The 22637-nt window shown below is 39.2% G+C and overlaps 1 protein-coding gene across 1 annotated transcript in view; it reads right to left on the reverse strand.

Moving 5' to 3' along the window:
• The window catches only part of LOC149065423 (receptor-type tyrosine-protein phosphatase kappa-like), a 158903-nt gene that overhangs the window by 21953 nt on the left and 114313 nt on the right, over nucleotides 1-22637 (reverse strand). The window contains exons 11-12 of the mRNA XM_089254171.1: nucleotides 21587-21663; nucleotides 20900-21031 (exon numbers count right to left, since the gene is read on the reverse strand). Coding sequence (XP_089110297.1) covers nucleotides 20900-21031; nucleotides 21587-21663 — 209 coding nt within the window. The remainder of the gene's footprint in view (nucleotides 1-20899; nucleotides 21032-21586; nucleotides 21664-22637) is intronic.

A 22637-nucleotide genomic window follows, 5' to 3' on the forward strand; every position in this document is an offset into this window, starting at 1 on the left:
CCAGCACCTCCTAGAGATAGACCTCCTACCTCTAGGAGGTGCTGGAGGACCAGAAGCGTCAGCGCTCCTCCATTTATCTATCATTGATATAATTTATTATAATTTATTTATCATTGATATGATAAATTGTATAATTTTTCACTGACAAGTAATTATCTAGAAATTGTTTAAAAAAAATGTGTGAGTATTTAATTACATTTTTTTTCGAAACATATAGTAAGAAGTAGTGAATGATAGAATAATATGTATGTTTTTGCTGAATAAGAGATGGGAGGGTAAATACCATAATTTATAATTTAATATTCCAAGATGCAATAAGATATCTACAGGGTGATCAGCGAATAAGCCCTTTTGGGTTATGAGGTTGCGTGATTTGGATAAAATGATGGATTCAGGATAATTGATTAATTTCTTAAAATAATTATTTATTTACAACACGAAACATAAGACGAAATAAAAAATCTACGGAGCGACATGTTAAGCTCTTGATGGTTTGATCGCTTCTCTTGCGATTTCCCGCGCGACAATCCAATGGCGTCGGCTTTACAAGTGCCGCCATCTGTGAGATAAAATACAAATCGAATCTCACCACATGAGTTTCCCCCCCAGTGAAGGAACATGGTGAGAGAACGATAAATGAGATACAAAATGAAAATGTGATACAAAAAATTATTCATAAGATGCAGAATAATAGATGTGCAAGACATAATACAATGATGCAGGAAATCATGTGCAATAAGTATACACTTAAAAAAAAATATGATGCAAAAAATATTATGATGCACAATTCGAAACAAAATTAATTTTGGTTATCAGCCTAGGACTGAATTTGACTTTTCTGCCAGACCTAGTGACATATGGTTGTACTGGCACAGTGTCATTTTTCTTTTCTTCGAGCTTGTTTTTGTCAAGTTCCACACAGACATCGTTAAAGATAAATGCGGGTTTCACTCTGTCAAGTGAAACACAGGTCTTTCTCCCATTTACATTTAAAGTGATATTTTTTTCATTACGAGAAATCACTTCATGGGGTCCAGTATATGGTTGTGTCAAAGGTGGTGTGATCTTGTCAATTCGAAGAAACACATGTGAGCAAGTTTGCAGTTGAGGATGCACATAAATTTTGGATTGACCATGAGGTGATGTTTTGCATGGTTTGATACTATTCATACGCTCTCTGAGCTGTTGTACGTATGTGTATGTTGATGAGAGCTGACCGGGTGTATCCGTGCAGAGATCTGCAGGTAATCTCAAAGATGTACCAAAAACTAACTCTGCACTAGAGGCTTTGATATCCGGCTTGACGGCTGCCCTGAGACCAAGTAAGATGGCTGGCAATGTGACGGTCCACTTTGGATTCTCATGTGCCTTCAATGAGCTTTTTAAGACACGGTGGAACCGTTCGACCATGCCATTGGCCTGTGGATGGTAAGCAGTGGTACGAATCCTGCTAGTGCCAAGCAGGTTGATCAGTTCTCTGAAGAGCGATGATTCGAACTGCCGTCCTTGATCGGTTGTTATGGTTGATGGACATCCATAACGGCAAATCCAACCATCGAACAAGGCACGACAAACTGTGTCTGCTGTGATGTCTGCTACAGGTATGACTTCCGGCCATCTGGTGTAGCGATCAATTACTGTTAAGCAGTATGTCTTTCCTTCTGAAGGAGGCAGAGGTCCAACCAGATCGATATGAATATGAGAAAATCTTGCATCGGGTGTTGCAAAGGTGCCTAAAGGTGTTTTGGTATGCTTATGAACCTTTGAGCGTTGGCACTCATTGCAACACTTTACCCAATCTTTGATGTTCTTTCTCATGTTAGGCCAAACGTATCTTGCAGATATTAGCTGAGTAGATGATGTTACACCTGCATGAGCAAGATTGTGGAAATGATGAAAAATAGTCTTGCGGAAGCTTGCTGGAACAAATGGTCTTGGTGAGCCTGTAGACACATCACACACGAGTTCTGTTGCGGTAAATGGACTTGGCATTGATTTGAAAGTCAGTGAATTAGAGTTGTCTTGCTGTAACTGTTTTAATTCAGGATCCTCTCGTTGAGCAGTTGCAAAAAGGTCAAAATCCAGGAATGGTGATTTGGAAATCGAGTTGATTTCTATTCTTGAAAGAGCGTCAGCTACCACATTATCTGCACCTTTAGTATGACGAACATCAGTGCTGAATTGCGAGATGAAGTCGAGGTGTCGCCATTGACGTGGGCTGCATTTATCAGGATTTTGCTTGAAGGCGAAGACGAGAGGTTTCTGATCGGTGAAAATTATGAACTCACGGCCGTCTAGCATGTGCCGGAATCTTTTGACAGCAGTGTACATTGCTAACAGTTCTCGGTCGTAAGTGGAGAACTTCTGTTGACTCTTTGTCAGTTTCATGGACAGGAATGCAATGGGTTCCCATCCTTTTCCATTTGATTGCATTAGCGAACCACCGACTGCTAAATCACTGGCGTCAACCCATAGACTTAGCTTGGCACCAGGAATTGGATGGTGAAGTAATGTTGCACCCGCTAAAGCTTGCTTCGCATCGATGAATGCTTGCTCGGCTGGATCAGTCCACTGAAGGATATCAGCTGGCTTGGTTTGAGTAGCTCTTTTGGATTTCTTTTTGTTTTTTATTCCCTCCAAAAACTTGTGTAGAGGTGTTAAGATGTGTGCAGCTCTGGGCACAAAACGACGATAAAAGTTGAAGAGACCAAGAAAACGTCGTAATTGAGTGATGGTGTTTGGCTTAGGAAAGTTCAGGATGCAATCAACACGATCTGTTAAAGGCTCGATGCCAGATCCAGAAACTTGGTAACCCAAAAATTCAATTGATGAAACACCAAATACACATTTAGAGGGCTTGATGCTGAGGCCATATATTTGCAGACGTTCGAATAACAACCTTAGATGTTCGATGTGCTCTTCTGGTGATTTCGAGGCTACCAGTATGTCATCAACAAAGGCATATACAAATGGAAGTCCACGAATGACCTCGTCAATAAACCTTTGGAATGTGGCTGCAGCGTTGCAAAGGCCAAATTGCATTCGAGTGCTCTCGAACAACCCAAACGGTGTGATAATAGCACTTTTATGGACATCTTCCGGATGTATAGGAATCTGATGATAGGCCCTAATGAGATCTATATGGGAAAAGATTTTACTACCATGCAATTCAGATGTAAAGTCCAGAACATTTGGAACACTGTACCGGTCTTTCACAGTCTGTGCATTTAAAGCTCGGTAATCACCAACTGGATGCCATTCATCACTGTCCTTTTTCGGGACCAAGTGCAGAGGTGATGCATAGCAGCTGTTAGATGGTCGTAAATGGCCGAGGTCAAGCATCTGCTGAAATTCTTGCTTCACGATTTTCAATCGATCAGGAGCTAGACGTCTTGGTTTGGCATGCACAGGTGGACCAACAGTCTCAATATGATGCACGACAGAGTGTTTCACAGGTTGTCCTGGTTGTGGTGGTTTGATGATGTCGGGAAACTTGCTGAGAAGGCTGTGGTAGATGGTGTCACCTTCGATGAGTTTGATTGAGTGAACTTCTGCAATGTGAAGATCACAGTCAGTATTGAGTTTTGTTGTCCTATCCAGCAAACATCGTCGTCGGAGATCCGGAACAAGATCAAAGTTGAACAGAAAGTCTGCCCCAATGATGGATGTGGAAACATTAGCCAGTAGGAAAGTCCAAGTGAAATTACGACGGAGATTGAAATCTAATGTCACCCTCTTTTGACCATAAACACTAATGGATGAAGCATTAGCAGCAGAGAGCTTCATAGTGGCGTCACAGCGTCGTTGTGATGGTGATGCTGGAAGGATAGAAACATCGGATCCAGTGTCAATCAGGAATCGAATTTTGGAATTTCTGTCCATGGTAAAAAGGCGACGAGATGCCTGTGGCAAGGAGCATGTCGCGATTACTCCTCGCCCGCCCCGTTTTTTTGAAACTTGCACGGCGACACGCACTTTTTGGCGTTGTTGCCGAATTTCTTGTGATACCAGCAGTTTTCCGATCGTGGATGTGGACTGCGCGCACGTGAGGTACGTTGGCGAGAGTTGCTGCGCGAACGCAGGACGTTTTTCAACTCGCGGCGTAACTGAGCCACTTCGTCCCGAAGTTGCGCGACGGAATCCGGCTGTTGCGGTTTCTCAACTGCGTCAACATGCTGAGGGTTCACTTCATGAATTTTGTCGGCGAGTTGAGCAGCTTTCTCGAGAACGAGTGGAGTGACAGCAGCGAGAATGGACTGAGTTGATGCCGGTAGGTGTTGGAGAAAAAGTTCCATCAGCAATTCGTCGGAGACAGAATGCGATTCCGCTCGTCGTCGCAATTCGCGGAGAATGTCGGATGGTTTCCGATCTCCCAATGACCCGCATGTTAAGAGCTTTCGAAGTTGAGTGGACGACGACTCGCTCGACCGTTTAATCAGTTCCGATTTCAGCCTTTCATACGGATCCGTGGCCGGCGGATTAACGAGAATGTCTCTGACAAGAGCCGCACTTTCCGGAGGCAGATTCGCGACAACATAGTTGTACTTTGTGACAGATTCGGTTATCGGTTTCGGAACAGCGAGAGCGAAAGTGCTTTCACACATGATAAACCACAGCGCTGGATCATGGTGGTTAAAAAGTGGTACCTGAACGGCACTTACTTCCATGTTGAAAATCCAGGAAAAGTGATGTCAAGTTTCGGAAAGCGAAAGTTCACTCACGGGAAACGCCAGTAGATTGCCTCGTGCTGCAGTGAAGAAACTGTAACTTGTTTGAAGTCCGCGGTCACCATTCTTTGGGTTATGAGGTTGCGTGATTTGGATAAAATGATGGATTCAGGATAATTGATTAATTTCTTAAAATAATTATTTATTTACAACACGAAACATAAGACGAAATAAAAAATCTACGGAGCGACATGTTAAGCTCTTGATGGTTTGATCGCTTCTCTTGCGATTTCCCGCGCGACAATCCAATGGCGTCGGCTTTACAAGTGCCGCCATCTGTGAGATAAAATACAAATCGAATCTCACCACACCCTTATTTCAAAATTAAATATCTCTACAACAAAGAGAATTATGCGGTAAACTACGTTTATTAGCAAAACTGTAAGGGATAGTAACTGTGATGGGATAGTAAAAAGCAAGTTGAATCTAGGTTGGCAGATAACATTGGCTCTGACCCAAAATCATTTTTTCGATACGTCAATAATGGATGTAAGGGGACAGTTGGCCCCCTCTCGATAGGAGGCTCAAAAGTAGAGAGCAATGTAGGCATGTGTAGTGCTTTCAATGACTTTTTCGCGTCGGTTTTTAATGGAGATAATGATATTCGATATACGGGTGTTGCATGGGGTAATAAAACGCTCAACGATATTCAAGTGGAAGACGTGGAGGTCCTAAATCTTCTAAGAAATGTATGTGCAAGCAAAGCACCAGGACCAGATGATATCTATCCCAGGGTTCTCAGGGAAGGTGCTAATGAATTGTTGGGGCCAGTCGCACAGATATACAGGAGTAGTGTTGCTGAGGGTATCGTCCCGAGAGATTGGAAACTGGCTAACGTTGTTCCGATATTTAAGAAGGGTAGTAGAGAAGTGGTGACTAATTATCGTCCAGTGAGTTTGACGAGCTCCCTCTCGAAAATTTTGGAAATTATCATCAAAAGGCAGTTTGTGAAGTGGATAGACGAGAATAATGTATTGTCGGATAATCAGCATGGGTTCAGGAAGGGGAAGTCATGTGTAACTAACCTCCTTTGCTTCTATGATCACGTGACTAAGGCTTTGGGTAAGAGCAAAAATGTCGACGTTGTTTACCTTGATTTCCAGAAGGCATTCGATCGGGTCCAACATGGCAAACTCTTGAAGCGTTTACACGAGATTGGAATAGGGGGCAACTTGCTGAATTGGATAGAATCGTGGTTAAGAGACAGGTCGCAACGAGTTATGGTGAACGGGGAATTCTCTGGTTGGACAGACGTCACAAGTGGAGTTCCTCAGGGAAGTGTCCTTGGCCCCATACTTTTTTCACTTTTTATCGATAAACTCGATCAGGGTATCGATGGAATTACTAGCAAATTCGCAGATGATGTGAAGCTAATGGGGGTAATCGGGAATGAAAGCGATAGGGAGTTGCTCCAGACCAACTTAAACAAGATTGCAGCATGGGCAAATGAATGGAGCATGACGTTTAGCGTAGATAAGTGCATGGTCGCTCATTTTGGTTCGAACAACCCACGGTTCTCTTACGAGTTGAATGGTGTCACTATCCCGGATGCAACTAGAGTCACCGATTTGGGAATTCTCATTGACGAGCGACTTAAGTTTTCTGAACATTGTTCAGCGGTTGTCAAAAAATCGAATAGAATGCTTGGTCTCATTTTCAAAAAGGTCTCTTCGCGTTCTCCTAAAGTCATTCTTCCGCTTTTTCGAGGCTTAGTTCGTCCTGGACTGGAGTATGCTGTAAGGTTTTGGAGACCATACCTACAGAGGGACATAGACTTGGTTGAAGGGGTGCAGAGAAGAGCTACGCGTGTCCTTATTGGCACACAGGGCTTGAGTTATGAAGAAAGACTTCATTTTTTGAATATGTTTACATTGGATGAACGCAGGTGTCGAGGAGATATGATCGAAGTGTTCAAAATTTTCAATGGGATGGATAGGATGGACCATGAACTTTTAGTACACCGCCAATCGACTGCTTTTACAAGGGGACACCAGTATCGATTGGTGAGGGACAATGCAAGGTTATGGTGTCGCAGGGAATTTTTCTCCAATAGGGTTGTTAATAAATGGAATAGCTTACCCCCGGAGGTAGTAAATTGTAACACAATTGACACGTTTAAAAAGAAATACGATAAACATGTTGGGGTAAATCGAGAAGCTATCCATTCTTAGAATAAGACAACCATAAGTATTCTTTATGGGCATTGTATAATATTTTTTCATGTGTATATATTGTTTGTAATTTGTGTTAATTGCATTTTTAATTGGGTTGCTGTATTTTTGAAACATATGACAACCATATTTTTATGGGCATCTTTTTATCAGCCACCTCGTTGGGCATTTTGCCTGTTGTGGCGTTGTATTTGTATTTGTATTTGTATTTGTAAGAATGCTGTACAGAAATTTCGAAAATTTAGTTTTTTTTTAAATTTTTTAAAATTAAAAAAAAAAAACTGGAGATTTTGGGGTTCCGAAAATCCTCATTTGTGTGAAGAGAAACCACTGCATTCGCCTAAAGTTACTGCGGTATGCGCCATGTGTGCTGACAAATTGTTCCAAAATTGTAACGTAACGTTCAGTAGCAATCGTTTCTCGCACGAAGAAGGGGCCGATAATGCCTCTGGCGCATACCGCAGCCCATGCAGTAACTTTAGGCGAATGCAGTGGTTTCTCTTCACACAAATGAGGATTTTCGGAACCCCAAAATCTCCAGTTTTTTTTTTTTTAATTTTAAAAAATTTAAAAAAAAAACTAAATTTTCGAAATTTCTGTACAGCATTCTTACAGTTTTGCTAATAAACGTACAGTTTACCGCATAATTCTATTGATCTTTGTTGTAGAGATATTTAATTTTGAAATAAGGGCTTATTCGCTGATCACCCTGTACCTTTTATAGGTTAAAATGTGATATTATTTTTCTTTTTATTCTGGATCATCAAAAAAGTTGTGAAGAAGGGTAATGCATAACATTGTATAATATACAGAAGAATAATAAAGGGGAATTTTTGGGAAATTTCCCTGAATAATTGCTTAGTGTAAAATACCATGAGAAAAAAGGGTGGGGGGGGGGGGGAGTGAGAATGAAATTGGAAGATTGACCGATCCTACGAGATGACTAAGAGCACTATGAAAGATGTACCTACTCATATATAGAGGGGTCTTAAATGCGGTTCTTACATGACAGGAAAAAAAATTCACAGTTTTTTTAATAGCGATCACGCCATTAGTGATCCCAAAGATGAAGATGTAGATCTTTGAAAATTTCTTTTGATTTTGCGCTCTGTATAACTTATTCATAGTCATGCAAAGGACAGTTTATAGCTTATTTCTCGGACTACAAACTGCGATTACAACATACAGTGCCCCCCTCCAATTCTGTTGGTAATATTTGAAACTTCTATATCAGATTTTTTACGGCTTTCAAGAAAAACATGGCGCTTGCTTTATTCTTCTATCGATCACCGTTCTCCCGAGTTATTTTAAAATCAAGGGAAGAGTCCCTTTCTGAGCCTACCTGTACGATCAGTTGTTCTGACTGGAATCAATGAGTGAAGAACTATTTTTATTGAATCTTTTTCCAAATTTCGAAAAATATCGAAAAGTAGTAACTTTTTTTTTTGGTTTAGTTTTTGAAATTATTAAAAATATATTTAATTGTAGCTCAAAATATATTAATTTTGGTCTAAAACAGCATAAAATAATAAGTAACAGAGTTGAAAGAAATAAATTAATGGATATAATTAATGTAATTAATTACAGAAGAAACTAAATTTTTGTAATACGCAAGAAAGTGCAAGAAGATAAGTCGTATACATTGGGGTGTGGAGTAGAAAAAAAAATGTTTAGAACCACTATAATCATAAATCCAAAGACTGCGTGAAAGATATCAATTTGGACGGCTTCATTCTTGAATCCTGTGACTACTCGGCCGTAGAAGGTGACAACTGAAGGGAGTCGATTTTTTAGGGCGCCAACTGAAGGGAAGGAGTGATTTTTTAACGTGCGTCTCAATCCTGCGGTAGATCCTCATACAAATGACCAATGAAAACACGGATTTTCATGATGTCATTGAATAAAGGAAACGGATCGGTCGCATGATTTTTTCGCTCAGTGATTCGGAGATTTAATTTTTTTTTGATTAATACTAAGAGATTTTTGATACCTGGTGTCCTGTCGAAAAGGACATGATTTTAACTTCTAAAAAATTTTAATTATTATTTTTTATTAGTGTTTTTTTTGCACTTACGTCATGTTTTTATTCACGCAATTACTGGCGCTCACGTTGTTGTGCACGTGGAGAGCATCCTGTGATTTTTCAAACTCGAAGAAAGGACATCACTCGTTCTTTGTTGTGCAGTTCCAGTGCTTCGGGTCGTGTGACAGAACGCGTAACTTTGACACCGATTCCCGCAGCGTCAGGATTTGTCACAAGAAACATTTTTTTTGGATGTGCTTTATTGTTGCTGTGTTCGGGTGACGTGGAATTAAACCCTGGATCACTCAACCGGACACCTCCTCCATCTCAGAATGCTCAGACAACGCTGGATAATTTCCTCTCGATAGATGATGACTCGAGTACAAGCAACAAAAGGCCACGTGAATTCTCTCCCGATGCAGGGGAACCTAACCTGACACTCCGTGAGATCCTTGAAATTGTCAGGAAACTCGATGGCAAATTTGACACGTTCCAACAAAAAGTCAATAACATCGAAGCTCAAATGAATGACCTAAATTCGCTTTGCAACACTTCATCTACAAAAATTAATGACTTATCATATGTAATTTCTGCTCGATCCGACGAGATTTCGTGGCTGAAATCTAAAATCGATGACCTTGAAAACAGATCCCGCCGCGAAAACGTACTATTCTTCAATGTGCCTTGCGATCAATCATCAGAAACCTGGGAAACATCAAAGGAAAAAATCAAAGAAATCTGTAAAAATCTGGGCTTTCCGCGGGTCAACATCGACAGAGCCAATACCTTCTAGAGCAGTGGTTCTCAACCGGGGGCCATATGGCCTCAGGGGGGGCCCCCTAAGATATTCTAGGAGGGCCACGAATGAAAATCTGGCGAAAGGGGAGCCACGGCTACTGATATGGGGGCGACGAAGAAGTTTGTGGAATTAAATTTTTTTAGTCACTCTGACTAAAAAAAATTTAATTTCAAACAAAAAATGCATAGAATATATTTTTCGCAATTTTTCTGCTATTCAAGTAACATTAACATGAGGAAGGAAATAAAAAAAGTGGTTCATGTAATCTCGGTGGTTTTACGACTTGGGGGTGACAGTAGGCCCTGACACAAACTATAGAAGAGGTTTAAGCAAAATGGAATAACTGTAAAGACAGAAAATTGTGTGTTCAAAGACTTTTCATTCAAAGAGGGCTGCCATAAAGAAAACAGACAAAGATTTGTTGACCATTCATTGACATTCTTTTGAGTGCTGGTAGTAAATGCAATCCAAGAAGTAGATGGGTGAAAAATGAAAGCTTGTGTGTATTTGTATTTGTAAAAAAAAAACCCCATCGTTTTCATGCAATTACAACGGATAGCCATCTAGTTTAGCTCAAAGCTATCTTCAACCGGCACTGAGTGGTCTGATCATTGATAATTTTTGTCGCACCACGGTCATTTTCTGCACACGAGGGCTAATTAGACCCCGGGACCTACAATTTATTGCCGATTCCGAACGGCAGGCTTGTTTCTTATACTCATCGAGAGGTTGGTGCGCTAACCCCCTCGATGGGAGACTCCCTGCAGTAGCAATTTTCCGCTGCGGTCAAGTCGCCATTTTTTTTTGTACCCCCTATGTCAGGAAAGTTTTCTGACAAGGACGAACCGGGTATCGAACTCGCGGCACTTCTAAACCTGAGTGGTCTGATGGGGAATATATTTATAAAAATCGAATAAAGAATGATTGCTCTCTCTGGGGTATTTTTTTATGAATTTTTGGGGAAAAGTGTGCCAACCCATTGCCTCCACTGAAAAGAAATAAAGTCGAATTCAGTTATAACGAACTCCATCCAAGAGACCACATCGTACATGAGGAAAAATACCCGCGAAATTAAATTGCTGTATAACTTAAGAAACTGTAATTGCATAAATTTGCTGTTGTTTCAAAATCGCAAGTGTTCTTATGCCATTCCTTTCAATTTAACAGGAAAAACGTGATTTTAAACATATTTAAGACGATCTTAACGTCATTTGGTTTGCTGATTAGTTTCTATATGCAATCCAAGCAGATAATGTATTGGGACTTAGTAGGACTAAGATTGACATCACATCTTTAAAGTTTTTTTGAATCTATACTGTAATGCTTCCTATTAACTGCCCTACTACCTAAGCCTACTACTGGCCTGCAACATGCCAAATAATTTCAATGCAATTTTCCTATCCTGCAAGAACAATGTTGTGGGCATTAGAAAAAAAAAAATTCTAAAATGGCGTATGACCACATTTAAAGCTATTTAAATCCGTTTATTTGAGACTCACTGTGTCTGTTGATTTCTCAGAAAAGTGCAATAAATTCTCACGCAAGTCTTCATTTTGAAATGTCCATAACCCGCTCAATGCGTATCTTTGTATCAGTCAACCTAAAATTTATGGTTTTTAGTGTTGATAATACGCATGCAAAACCAATTCAGCGACTCATTTTTCACAATCTGCAAAAACCTCGTGGATTTGATAGTTTTAAATTATGTCTAAATGCCAAAGATTTGGAGTTCGAGTCAAAATGAAATTGTCAAATAACTGAAATTGTGCTTCGTATAAATGAAATATTTTAATATTGAAAGAGCTGTATATAGAGGTCAATATAGCTAATAGAGCTATATATAGAGGCGCACAAGTGGAATTTCAAGGCATTTACGCACAACCGAGCCCCCTTGGCCATTTTTCTTTTTTTCTCCCCACCCTTTCTTTTGTTTCCTTCTTAAATTTATAAAAGTAAAATGACATAATCATTATAAAAAGGACTGCTTTCACATCAAAAATTGCAAAAATATCAGATTCTTTTGGTGGGAATACAGTCAACCCCGTTATAATGAACTCCAAGAGACCGGAGTAATAAAGAAATTTCGTTAAATTTCAGATTTTTATATTGTTCCTATGTAAACTTATCCGGGGGGATTAGAAACGTTTTCGTTAAAACGATATTTTTGCCGTTATAACGGCATTCGTTAAAACGGGAGTCAACTGTATTTTTTTACGTGTATATGCAGACTGCATGTGTAACAGGGCGTATGACACTACTTGCGAGCCGTTAGTCTTAAAGACATACCCAACTAGAAAAAGTATTCAAATCACGTGCCCAACTCAGATATGTCATTCATGTTGTAAGGGGTTGTCTAGTTATAAAATAAAATAAAAAACTTTTTATACCATCCCCGTGTGCCAAAGACCGCAATTAAGAAGTTGTTGCTCTGTCTTTTCCGATGGCAACTGAAATAATGTCACGTTTCTAAGTGCAATATTCACCGAGATATGCGAATTCGAAAAATTGAGGAAATTTGGGGGAAAAAAAACAGCATTAAATGCGGGTAAAATGGTTTCCTCGCATTTAATGATGCTTTTTTTCCAACCTTCTTCGAATATCTCAGTGAATATTGTACTTAGAAACGATGAATTTTTTTTGTTGGAGACCGGGAAACAACTTTCCAATTGGGTTTTGGGGTAACATAAACCTATATCCTTGATACATGTATTATCGTTGAAAACGATGTGAAAGGTTGAACTTTTCAATTGTGATTCATTTGTGTGTGTGTATGTACTCCCTCATTACTACTTTTATCGTCATGAAGAGAATAAAATCAATAAAACTGCTTGCTACCACTTTTTGCGATGTTTATCACTATAAGAATGCGTATTTTGGAAGTTACAACTGACATTTTCTCAACGAAACCATAATAATTTACACAAAAATAAAGTAATTTGAAATAATACAAATTTCATCCAGCACAAGTAACTTGATGACATTGGCTCATCTTCAAGCGCAGAGTTTACATTGATTGAAAATAATTTATTCTATTTTTTTTGTTGTTACTGTATTCTATTACGTTTATTTTGCTCTTTCGTTATTTTCATAAATTAAAAATTAATCAAATTAAATTCAAACATATTTATATACTTCGGACAATTTTTGGATAACTATCTTCTAATGGAAAGACGGACGGACGGGGGGGGGGGGGTGTTAGAAAATTATTCATGTTCGCAAGAGGGGGCCCACAGGAATAAGAAATGGTTGAAAGGGGGCCATGGACAAAAAAAGGTTGAGAACCACTGTTCTAGAGCAGACGGTAGCTCTAGAGGTATTGACAGAGCACACAGACTGGGAAGATCCACTGAGGAAAAGCCATCACCGATCATCGCCAAAATTTCATCAACAGATGACCGAAACGTGATTTTGCAAAAATGGAAAGACCTAAAATCATACAATATCTCGGTCTGCCAGGACTATTCATCTGATATGCGGAAAAAAAGGCGTATATTGAACACTGAGAGAAAAAAGGCTATCTCAAACGGCAAGAGCGCTAGAATTTCGATGGATAAACTGATAATTAATGACGAAATTTACATTTGTAATCCCGAATGCACTAATATAGTAAAACTTTCAAATTTATGAATATGGGTCACCCTGTTTACAAAACGAGAGATCGTGTTCGCTTGAGTGTTTCTGAAAGTAATATTCTTTCCCCCACCGACAATGGTTCATCCTGTGGCATTGATCTAAGTAACAAAATTTTTACTAATATATTGCCGGCTTATATAATAAGTGTGAATACCCCGATTTTTTGGAAGATTTTAGAAACCTTGATTTTTTTTCGTTGGTAGAAACTTGGCACACTTCGGAATTCCGTTTGTCCGATCGATTACAAAATTTTAAAACGATTCAAAGTTTGGCTGTTAAAGCGCATCAGGGTAGACGAAGTGGCGGCCTGATTTTTGGATATGACCCTCGTAAAATAACTAATGTGAATATTTTAAAAATAACCAGTTTTTTTATTCTCCTTTCTGCTGAATATTTTGATTTTAAAAATTTACTAATTGCATGTTGTTATTTTCCTCCTATCCCAAGGTACGATGAAGATTTTGAAAATTTTACCGATTTCTTGAGCAGCTTAGGCTTTGAGAATATTATAATTTTGGGTGATGTGAACGCTCACACAGGAGGGTCGGCCGATGAGCATCTCGTATTTTTCGATGATGATCTTATTCATCGTAACTCCAAAGATCTCATTACAAATTGCAGAGGTAAACTCTTGAATCAGTTTTGTGTGTTAGATAACCTATTTATCTTAAACAGTGCTTTCATCCACGATGATCAAGGGAATTATACATTTTTAAGCCAAAATGGAGCCAGCGTAGTTGATTATATAATTGTCTCGAAATGTGTATGCTCATACGGTCGATTTTCAAGTGATCTATAAATTGGGCTCTGATCACTTTCCCATTAAAGCGACCCTACATATGACCAACATAAATTGTTCTGAAAGACGTGGGGAATGCGTTCAATTTAATAAATCTGTTTGGGAGGATGACAGAGGCAAACAATATTTGAACTTCGTCGAAACTCATTTTTCCACTAGCCCTGACGTGAATCCGCAAGATTTTATCCCATATCTTACGCAAGCTGCAACAAAATATAGTTTAATATTTAAAGCAAACATCCTTAGGCGATCTCAAGCGTCGAAATCTCAGGGCTGGTTCGATGATGAGTGTAATATTGCTAGAACGGAATTATGGAAACTTTCAAAAGTTTTATACAAGTGTTATAATACTCATCATTAACTTCAATCGAAACGTAACGCTTATAAGAAACTGTGTAAAATAAAAAAGACGGAGTATTTTGATAGCCCGAACAATCGACTAACTCATTATACAGACTCAAAATCCTTTTGGCAAGTTATTAATAAATATAGAAAGAAAAAAATCTCCTGTATCTCTAATATTGATTTAACCACATGGTACAACTATTTTTCTTGAATGTTTCCTGCGGGAGATGATCCAATTCCGATCAACACTCTCTCTCATAATGTTATCAACCCAATTGACCCTATTTTAGATTCCGATATAACTGTTTGTGAACTTAAAAGTGTGATTCAAAACTTGAAATGTGGTAAAGCTCCTGGCTGGGACTGTTTAAAACCAGAGTTTTTCAAGTACCTCAAAGAATCCTCTCTTTTGACTGTTACTAATATATTCAATAAAATTTACAGTGCAAGCAATATATCCGACTCCTGGATTGAAATAATTATTTGCCCAATATACAAAAAAGGTGATCTTAACAGCCTCTCGAATTACAGACCAATCTCGTTAATACCCGTGATCGCCAAACTTTTTACATCAATTTTAAACTCAAGACTCTTAAGCTGGTTAAGTGTACACAATGTCCTTTTAGAAGAACAGGCTGGTTTTAGAAAGGGCTATGCTATGGTTGCATAGATCAGGCATTTGTTCTAAACTATTTTGTGCAACATAAACTTAAGAGAAAAAGAGGAAAGCTTTATGCTGATTTCGTTGATTTCAAGAGCACTTTTGACTCAGTGAACCATCAAATTTTGTGGTTAGTACTCCGAGAACTTAATTTGAGTGAAAAATTTGTATTGATTCTGGTGGATCTCTATAGAAAGGCTTCCGCCAGAGTTCGATGCTCAGAAGGCTTAACACAGGCGTTTGAGGTTAACACAGGTGTACTTCAGGGAGAGGTTGAGAGCCCTTTACTTTTTTCACTTTTTTTGAACACTCTTATTACCCGTTTGAATTCAGCTGGAATCTCGGACTTAGCATTTCCTAGCGGCATGCCACTTAACATTCTACTATATGCGGATGTCGCAGTAATTTCGGCGGATTCACCAGTAAATTTAAGAAAAAAAATTTATATCCTCGAAAAATTCAGCAATGACTTCAAACTCACAGTCAATGTCAATAAAACAAAAGTTATGGTTTTCTGTAAAGGTGGTAAACGCTCTAAGCATGAGGTCTTCTTTTGTCAAAATAAAAAACTGGGTACAGTTGGTTCTTACACCTATCTTGGAGAGAATCCCCTTTTCCTCTTCTGGTTTTTTTTATGTAGCAAAAAATCACTTCCTTGCCAAGGGTACATCTGCAATGAACGCACTGTGGCCCTTACAGGTGCTCAAATTAACTCCCCATTTGGTTGGCTTAAACTGTTTAATAGTATGGTAACCTCAGTTTTTTCTTATGGTTCTCCCATCTGGTCAATCCATTATCTCAACCCTCTAGAACAATGTTTCTGCATTTTTGTAAAAAAATTGTTCAATCTCTCCAAATACACACCAGGTTATATGATAAGATTAGAAATCGGTTACACTGCCTTATCTGTGACGTTCATAAAATTGATAATTAAATACTGGATACGCATTCTTAAAATGCCTGAATCTAGATTTTGTAAGATCTCTTATCTGCATTTTTTTAGTAACTCAATTACAGAAAATAATTTTAACTGGACCTCAGATCTCAAACTTCTTTTGGAAAGCTCTGGATTTGCTTTCGTCAGGTTTTCGCAGGACTCTACCATAGCTGCAAAATATCTGCCCCAAATTTTGTAAGTTTATATTGACCCAAATATTCAAAAGGATATGACCGCAATGGAAAATAGCATAAGAAATTCACACTACAGGTTTATTAAAACTCTCTTTGCGGAAGATTATGTACTCTCGAAAATTGATTTGTCGATTAAATGGGCCCTCTTTCAACTCAGAACGTTGCAAAATTCTATATTTATACGGGGCAAAACTTTCAAAATATCTCCTGACAAAGATTGTAATTTCTGCAATTTGAAAAAATTAGAAACATGGTCTCGTGTAATTTTGGAATGTCCGACTTATAAGTATTACAGGAAAAAATATTTTCCTAATATCCTGATCGATGATAATATACATTCCTTTCTAACATACAGACATAAAAAATACCACCAAATCGTAAACTTTCTCCTGTCTATCCTAAAACTAAGAAATTTTATTTTAGCAGAGAGCGAGGGAATATACGGGGTGATTATAAAAAAACTATCCCGACATATGGGCCCCTAACTATCATACCATTCACAGAAACTGAATGAAATTTTGGCATAAGGTATTTTGAGGTATGCGCTCAAGAATGATATGGCAAACAACAGTGTCACTCTAACAGTTACGGTTACAGTGAGAAAATTTTGAAAATATCAAATGGCAACACCAAGTTTTTTGTATTGGAATGCGATCTCCATACTGAAAAACACTAAATAGCGTTGGAATGGCACCTGCAGCACGAAAATCCCCGGAGCTAGGCAAGGAAAAAGTAAAAAGGACTTTACCATGCACCAGAGCATTAATGTTCGTTTCATTCTTCGTCACACCGTTTCTTCGGCTGAGATCCCAGCCTGATTAGTCCTCCACAAGGTCATGTAGAAAATTTGTGAAACACAATAAAATGCTTTATTTTATGCTGCTTCTCTGTCCTTATTGGTTGTCCTCACTTTTAGCCTATCTACCGCCGGTGATTTTCATGCTACAGTTGCCGTTCGAACGCTATTTAGGGTTTTTCACAATGGAGATCACATTCCAATACAAAAAAATTGGTGTTGCCATTTGATATTTTCGAAATTTTCTCACTGTAACCGTAACTGTTAGAGTGACACTGTTGTTTTCCATATCATTATTGAGCGCATACATCAAAATACCTTATGCCAAAATGCCATTCAGTTTCTGTGAATGGTATGATAGTTAGGGGCCCATATGTCGGGATAGGTTTTTTATAATCACCCTGCATATAGATGTTCTGAAAAAATACAAATACGACGCCACAACAGGCAAATTGCCCAACGAGGTGGCTGACTTAAGAACATCATGGATCCCCGAGCCATTTTTTGGAGGCCCTACCTACTACTGCTACACCATACATGCACCTCCCCCCCGCGGAACCCCCCAACGAACCCCCAACGAATCGGTACATGCGGGAATGTGCGTGTACGTGTAGTGCAACCTGACGTAAACTTTGTTTCTGTGTAATGCTTGTTATGTGTAGTGCTGTCATCTGCCCCCAGTTTTTCTAACTATGAGTGAAGTGTTATGGTTGAATGATTTACCGTTGTAGGACTGTTGCTCTCTGTGGCGAGACTTTTTAACGGGGAGATCGGCTCGCATTTGCGCCTTGAAGTTGGGAACCACAGAAAACCAACTTCAGCCGACCACCACTGTGGGGTTCGAACCCGGATCCTCGCATCACGAGTCCGGCACTATAACCACTCGACCACCACAGCGGCGAAATCCTCGGGTAAAGGGAAGGCAATGAACACACAATCTGCTATTTTATTTCCCCCGATCCCGCATTCTATTGTTAATTTTTCCCCCTTGAATAAATTTGTTTGCTTTTTGTGTTTTTTTTTTTTTCATTATTTTTTTTTTCTCATTCTTTTTGTACTTTCCTGTTCGACTCTATCTTGCATCTCAATTTTTAAACATGTTTAATATATATGTCTGTGTATGTGTATACGTATTTGTATGTGGGGCCGCAACTGGATGCTTGGTCACCCGGGGCAGGTGCTCATTTTGGCGCCTCCTTGTAGTGTTGAAGGAGAGATCTGAGAATAAATTCTTCTCCCCCTCCGGTCCAGGGCACGAGGCCCACCTGCTCCCCCCCTGGTTGCGGCCCTGTGTGTATATATATTTGTGTGTGTGTGTGTGTATTAATTTGTGCACAACTTCCGAGTTCTGACTTGTGTATTTTTTTTTTCCTTTTAATCTTTAATATATATGTATATATTTCTTTTAATTTAGTCGAATGTATAACCATGCATGCTTCTCACATGTTTATTATTTTTTTATTTATTTTTTTTTTCGTTTTTACTCCCTCTTTTTGTTTGCATATACGTATACTGTATATACATATATATATATATATATATATTTTTTTTTTTCTATGCATTTCATATAAAACAAAAATTTAACTGTTCACCTTGTTTCCTTGTAACGGGGCAATTGGCCCTAAAAAATAAAGATTATTATTATTATTGTAATAAAGGAAGCGCAAAAAAATTGTGGGTTAAAGATCAGGGCGGAGCCCAGTGAAAACCAACAAATTCAACCTCAGTGCCGTCTTAACGCATGGGTCCACCCGGTCACGGCCCTCAAGTGTAGAGGGCCTCATGAAAATGAGATCTGGTTCAAATTTTTGAGAGTTAAATTAGGACGTCACTTCAAGTACTGTATGATTTAGAGTAATTATATATACACTCATGTCCATAAATTAAGGATAATTCAGAATCACACGGAAATCGAAATCTAAAGTAAAAATTTCACCTGTGGAATTATCACACACATCTGCAAGAATGATATGCAAATTTCAGGAAGCCACCAGATGATGCCGATAGTACGTCACAATGACGAGAGTAAGAGGGGGGGGGGTATATAAGGAATGGTGGCAAAGGAGTAAAATTGTTCACAAGAGTTCTGTAAGGCGCTCAGTGCCATAAGCGAATAGTTATGACACAGAGGACGCATGTGGATGATTTTTTACGTGGTAGAATTATCGGCCGCCTGGAATGTGGGCGTACTCAGATGGAAGTATCCGAGGAACTTGGAATTGCCCAAAGTGTCATCTCTAAGCTTTGGCAACGATTCCAAGATAACGGAAATGTCAGTAGACGTTACAGTACAGGTCGCCCCCGAGTTACAACGCCGAATGAAGACCGGTATTTGGCAGTAACTGCCAAAAGAAGCAGACGGAGCACAGCATCCGACCTGTCTCGTCAACTATCTGCAGCCACGGGTACCACAGTTTCAAGGCAAACCGTGTACAGACGTTTGGGAGATATTGGTCTATATGCTCGCAGGCCTGTCAGATGTGTTCCGCTCACGGCAACTCACTGTCGGCAGCGATTAGCCTGGAGTAGAGAACATGCAATGTGGACATCGTCACAGTGGGCTTGTGTGATGTTTTCCGACGAGTCCAGGTTTAGCTTGCAGTCTGATTCACGTCGGACTTTCATATGGAGAACGCCAGGTACCCGTTACCACCAAGACAACATCACTGAACGACACCGTTACGGTGGTGCAGCATTGCTCGTTTGGGGTGGAATTATACTGGGTTCCAGAACAGATCTGCATGTTCAAACCGGAACCATGAAAGCCCAAATTTATCGGGACGTCATTCTGGAACAACATGTACGTTTGTTTAGGGGTGCCATGGGTGCAGAATTTGTGTTTATGGATGACAACGCCCGTCCTCACCGAGCAAACATCGTAAACGAATGCCTTGAATCTGAGGATATAACCCGTATGGAATAACCAGCATTCTCACCTGACTTGAATCCGATAGAGCATGTGTAGGACATGCTTGGCCGACGAGTTGCAGCCCGTCAACCACCTCCTACACGTGTACCGGAACTTCGGAGAGCATTGCTTGCTGAGTGGAGTGATGTTCCCCAAGATCAGATCGATAATTTGATACTCAGCATGCCTAGGCGTTGTACGAACTGTATTTCATCGCATGGGAGACATACAATGTATTAACCATCATACCAACCATGTAATAGTAAGTTTTTGTAAAGGAGATATTTTTTACAATTGCTCCAGGGAGCAAAAATCGTAGTTTTTATGAATGGTATCATACATACACCATCGTTTTTGTTTAATAAATGGGCTTTATCAATGAGTAACGTTTGTTTTGTTTCTGAACCTTTATTTGCCGGAGCTGACATTATCCTTAATTTATGGACATGAGTGTATATATATATATTTATTTATTTGAGCGGAAAAATTATTACGTATCCATGGAATTCAAACCTCACATATTGCATTTTAAATGAGTGATTTATTTAAAGAAGCTGATTTCAAAATTTTAAATGAATTAATTCATTCGCATTCGTGAATAAATTACAAGCTATAATGTTCTCGTTCACGGCTGACAATTCCAGAGATTGACAGACAACTGACTGCTCATGCGCACTCTCAGTTCACTAACGTAATAGAGTGCTGATTTTCCATTGTTTATTGTGTGAGGGTCTACGACATTTCATTTCATTTCATTCCGTGCACCGCCCAGGCTCTATCGACCATTGTCAATTTTAGCCATTGCCCAATTTCCCAATTTAGTTAATTATTCAGCTAATATATGTTAATATTTATGCACTAAAAAATATACAATGATTCGATACATATGAAGTGAGTGAAACTTACGCTCGATGGAGGTGGACTGCAGAGCACGATAATGGAATTGCAGTCGTGGTCGTACGTCAGAGACCAGAGATCCTGCACGGTGCTCTGAAGAGGCCACTCGGTGGCGATGTATTCCTTGGACCTCGTGTAACCCTTTGAACCAAAGAATAGAAAGTTGATCAAAATATTTATTAGGTTGTTCCAGAGCTCTTCCTCAGAATGAGACGGGTGATAGTGCACGTCAAGACAAACAAATTTCCCAATTTAGTTAATTATTCAGCTAATTGGTCGCAAACAAATTATCCGCAGTATGCGTGCTTTACCCCACTTCAGAAGTCGCAAAATTATAGGAACCTCGCTCACATCATAAGGAGCGACCGGGAAATTACATATACGGTGTGATAATGGAATTTTTTTCTCTTCCTCACAGTCACAGCCGATTACGGAGACAAAATACAGTCGCTTTCGTCCCTCTCTAACGGTGTTATGTGAGTGCCACACTCTTAACCCCCAGTTTTTTATTACTACCTTTTTTTATCGTCACTGGTTTAAATTGCATGTGAACATGCACGTACGAAAAAAAAAATGTCCTTTGCTACCCCGGGTTCCACTGGAGAAATTGTTCGTCTTGACGTGTAACCTGTAGGTAGAGTTCTGGGACACTCTGTACACGCGTATCGTAAATAATTGAAATGGCTTAACACTCACGTCAACGAAGACAGCGTTGATGTAGTCGGTGTTGTCATTGCTTTGGAATGATGTGAGGTACGGGCGAAAGTTGTCCGCTGCCAAAAAAAAAAGAAGTCATAATAAGCATTTGTGCGTGTGACCCCATCTCATAGGCTAGTATTCTTCAACCCATTTTTATTTACGGACCAATGAAATCAAGTGAACAATTTCGCGGACCGGCATAAATGGGAGAAATAATTTGCGAACCGGCGAAGGAAAAGAAAAACATAATGGGAGGAAAATTACTAAACCTTGCTGCCTTATTATATTATACTCCATCATTATTATGCATTAGAGCAGGGGTTCTTGACCTGCGCTCCACAGAATACTTGGGGGCTCCGCAGCCACACCGGGACAATAAATCAGTAAATTTGATAAATAAATGAAAAAGAGAGGCCTACGGGACTCCGTCATAAAAGTTATAGATTAAAAAGGTCTCGTGTGTGGGTCAAAAAGGCTGAGAACAACTGCATTAGAGAAACAGCTTTGGGACGTCACCTATAAAATAACAACAAAACTATCTGTTATGATTCTCTTAGTAAAAAATTAGTTGTTCATTCATAACTGGTTTGCAGTATGGAATCATGAAATTGACCATATTAGGGAAGAAAGAGTTGCGCTGGGACCCCTGCTGCCACCTACCAAATAACGTCAAAACTATCTGTTATAGTTCTCGAAGAAAAATTGGTTGTTCATTCATAACCGGTGTGCGGTATCGAAATATATTAAATAAAATTATATTTTGTTTGTTTTTATACTCAACACTGGTGTAAAATTTATGCACCCATGCCATCGGTCACTGCATTTTTATGTTTATCGCAAAATTTTAGCAATTGCTTTTTCAGTGTGTCGATTGTGTACATAATTGAAACTAACGGGCAATACGATATTTTAAGATGTTTATTATTTTTACTTCTTGTAGATGGCAGTGGTGGTTCCAGTGTAACAATAAGGCGCTATTACTGTATATACGACAGAAAAAGAGTTGTGCTGGGAGACCCCCGTGCTTCACCTATCAAATAAAAACAAA

Source organism: Pholcus phalangioides, unplaced genomic scaffold (assembly GCF_987345545.1).
Source record: "Pholcus phalangioides strain wild (caught in Gottingen) unplaced genomic scaffold, Ppha-v1.0 ptg000040l_1, whole genome shotgun sequence".
In the NCBI taxonomy this organism is placed as follows: domain Eukaryota; kingdom Metazoa; phylum Arthropoda; class Arachnida; order Araneae; family Pholcidae; genus Pholcus; species Pholcus phalangioides.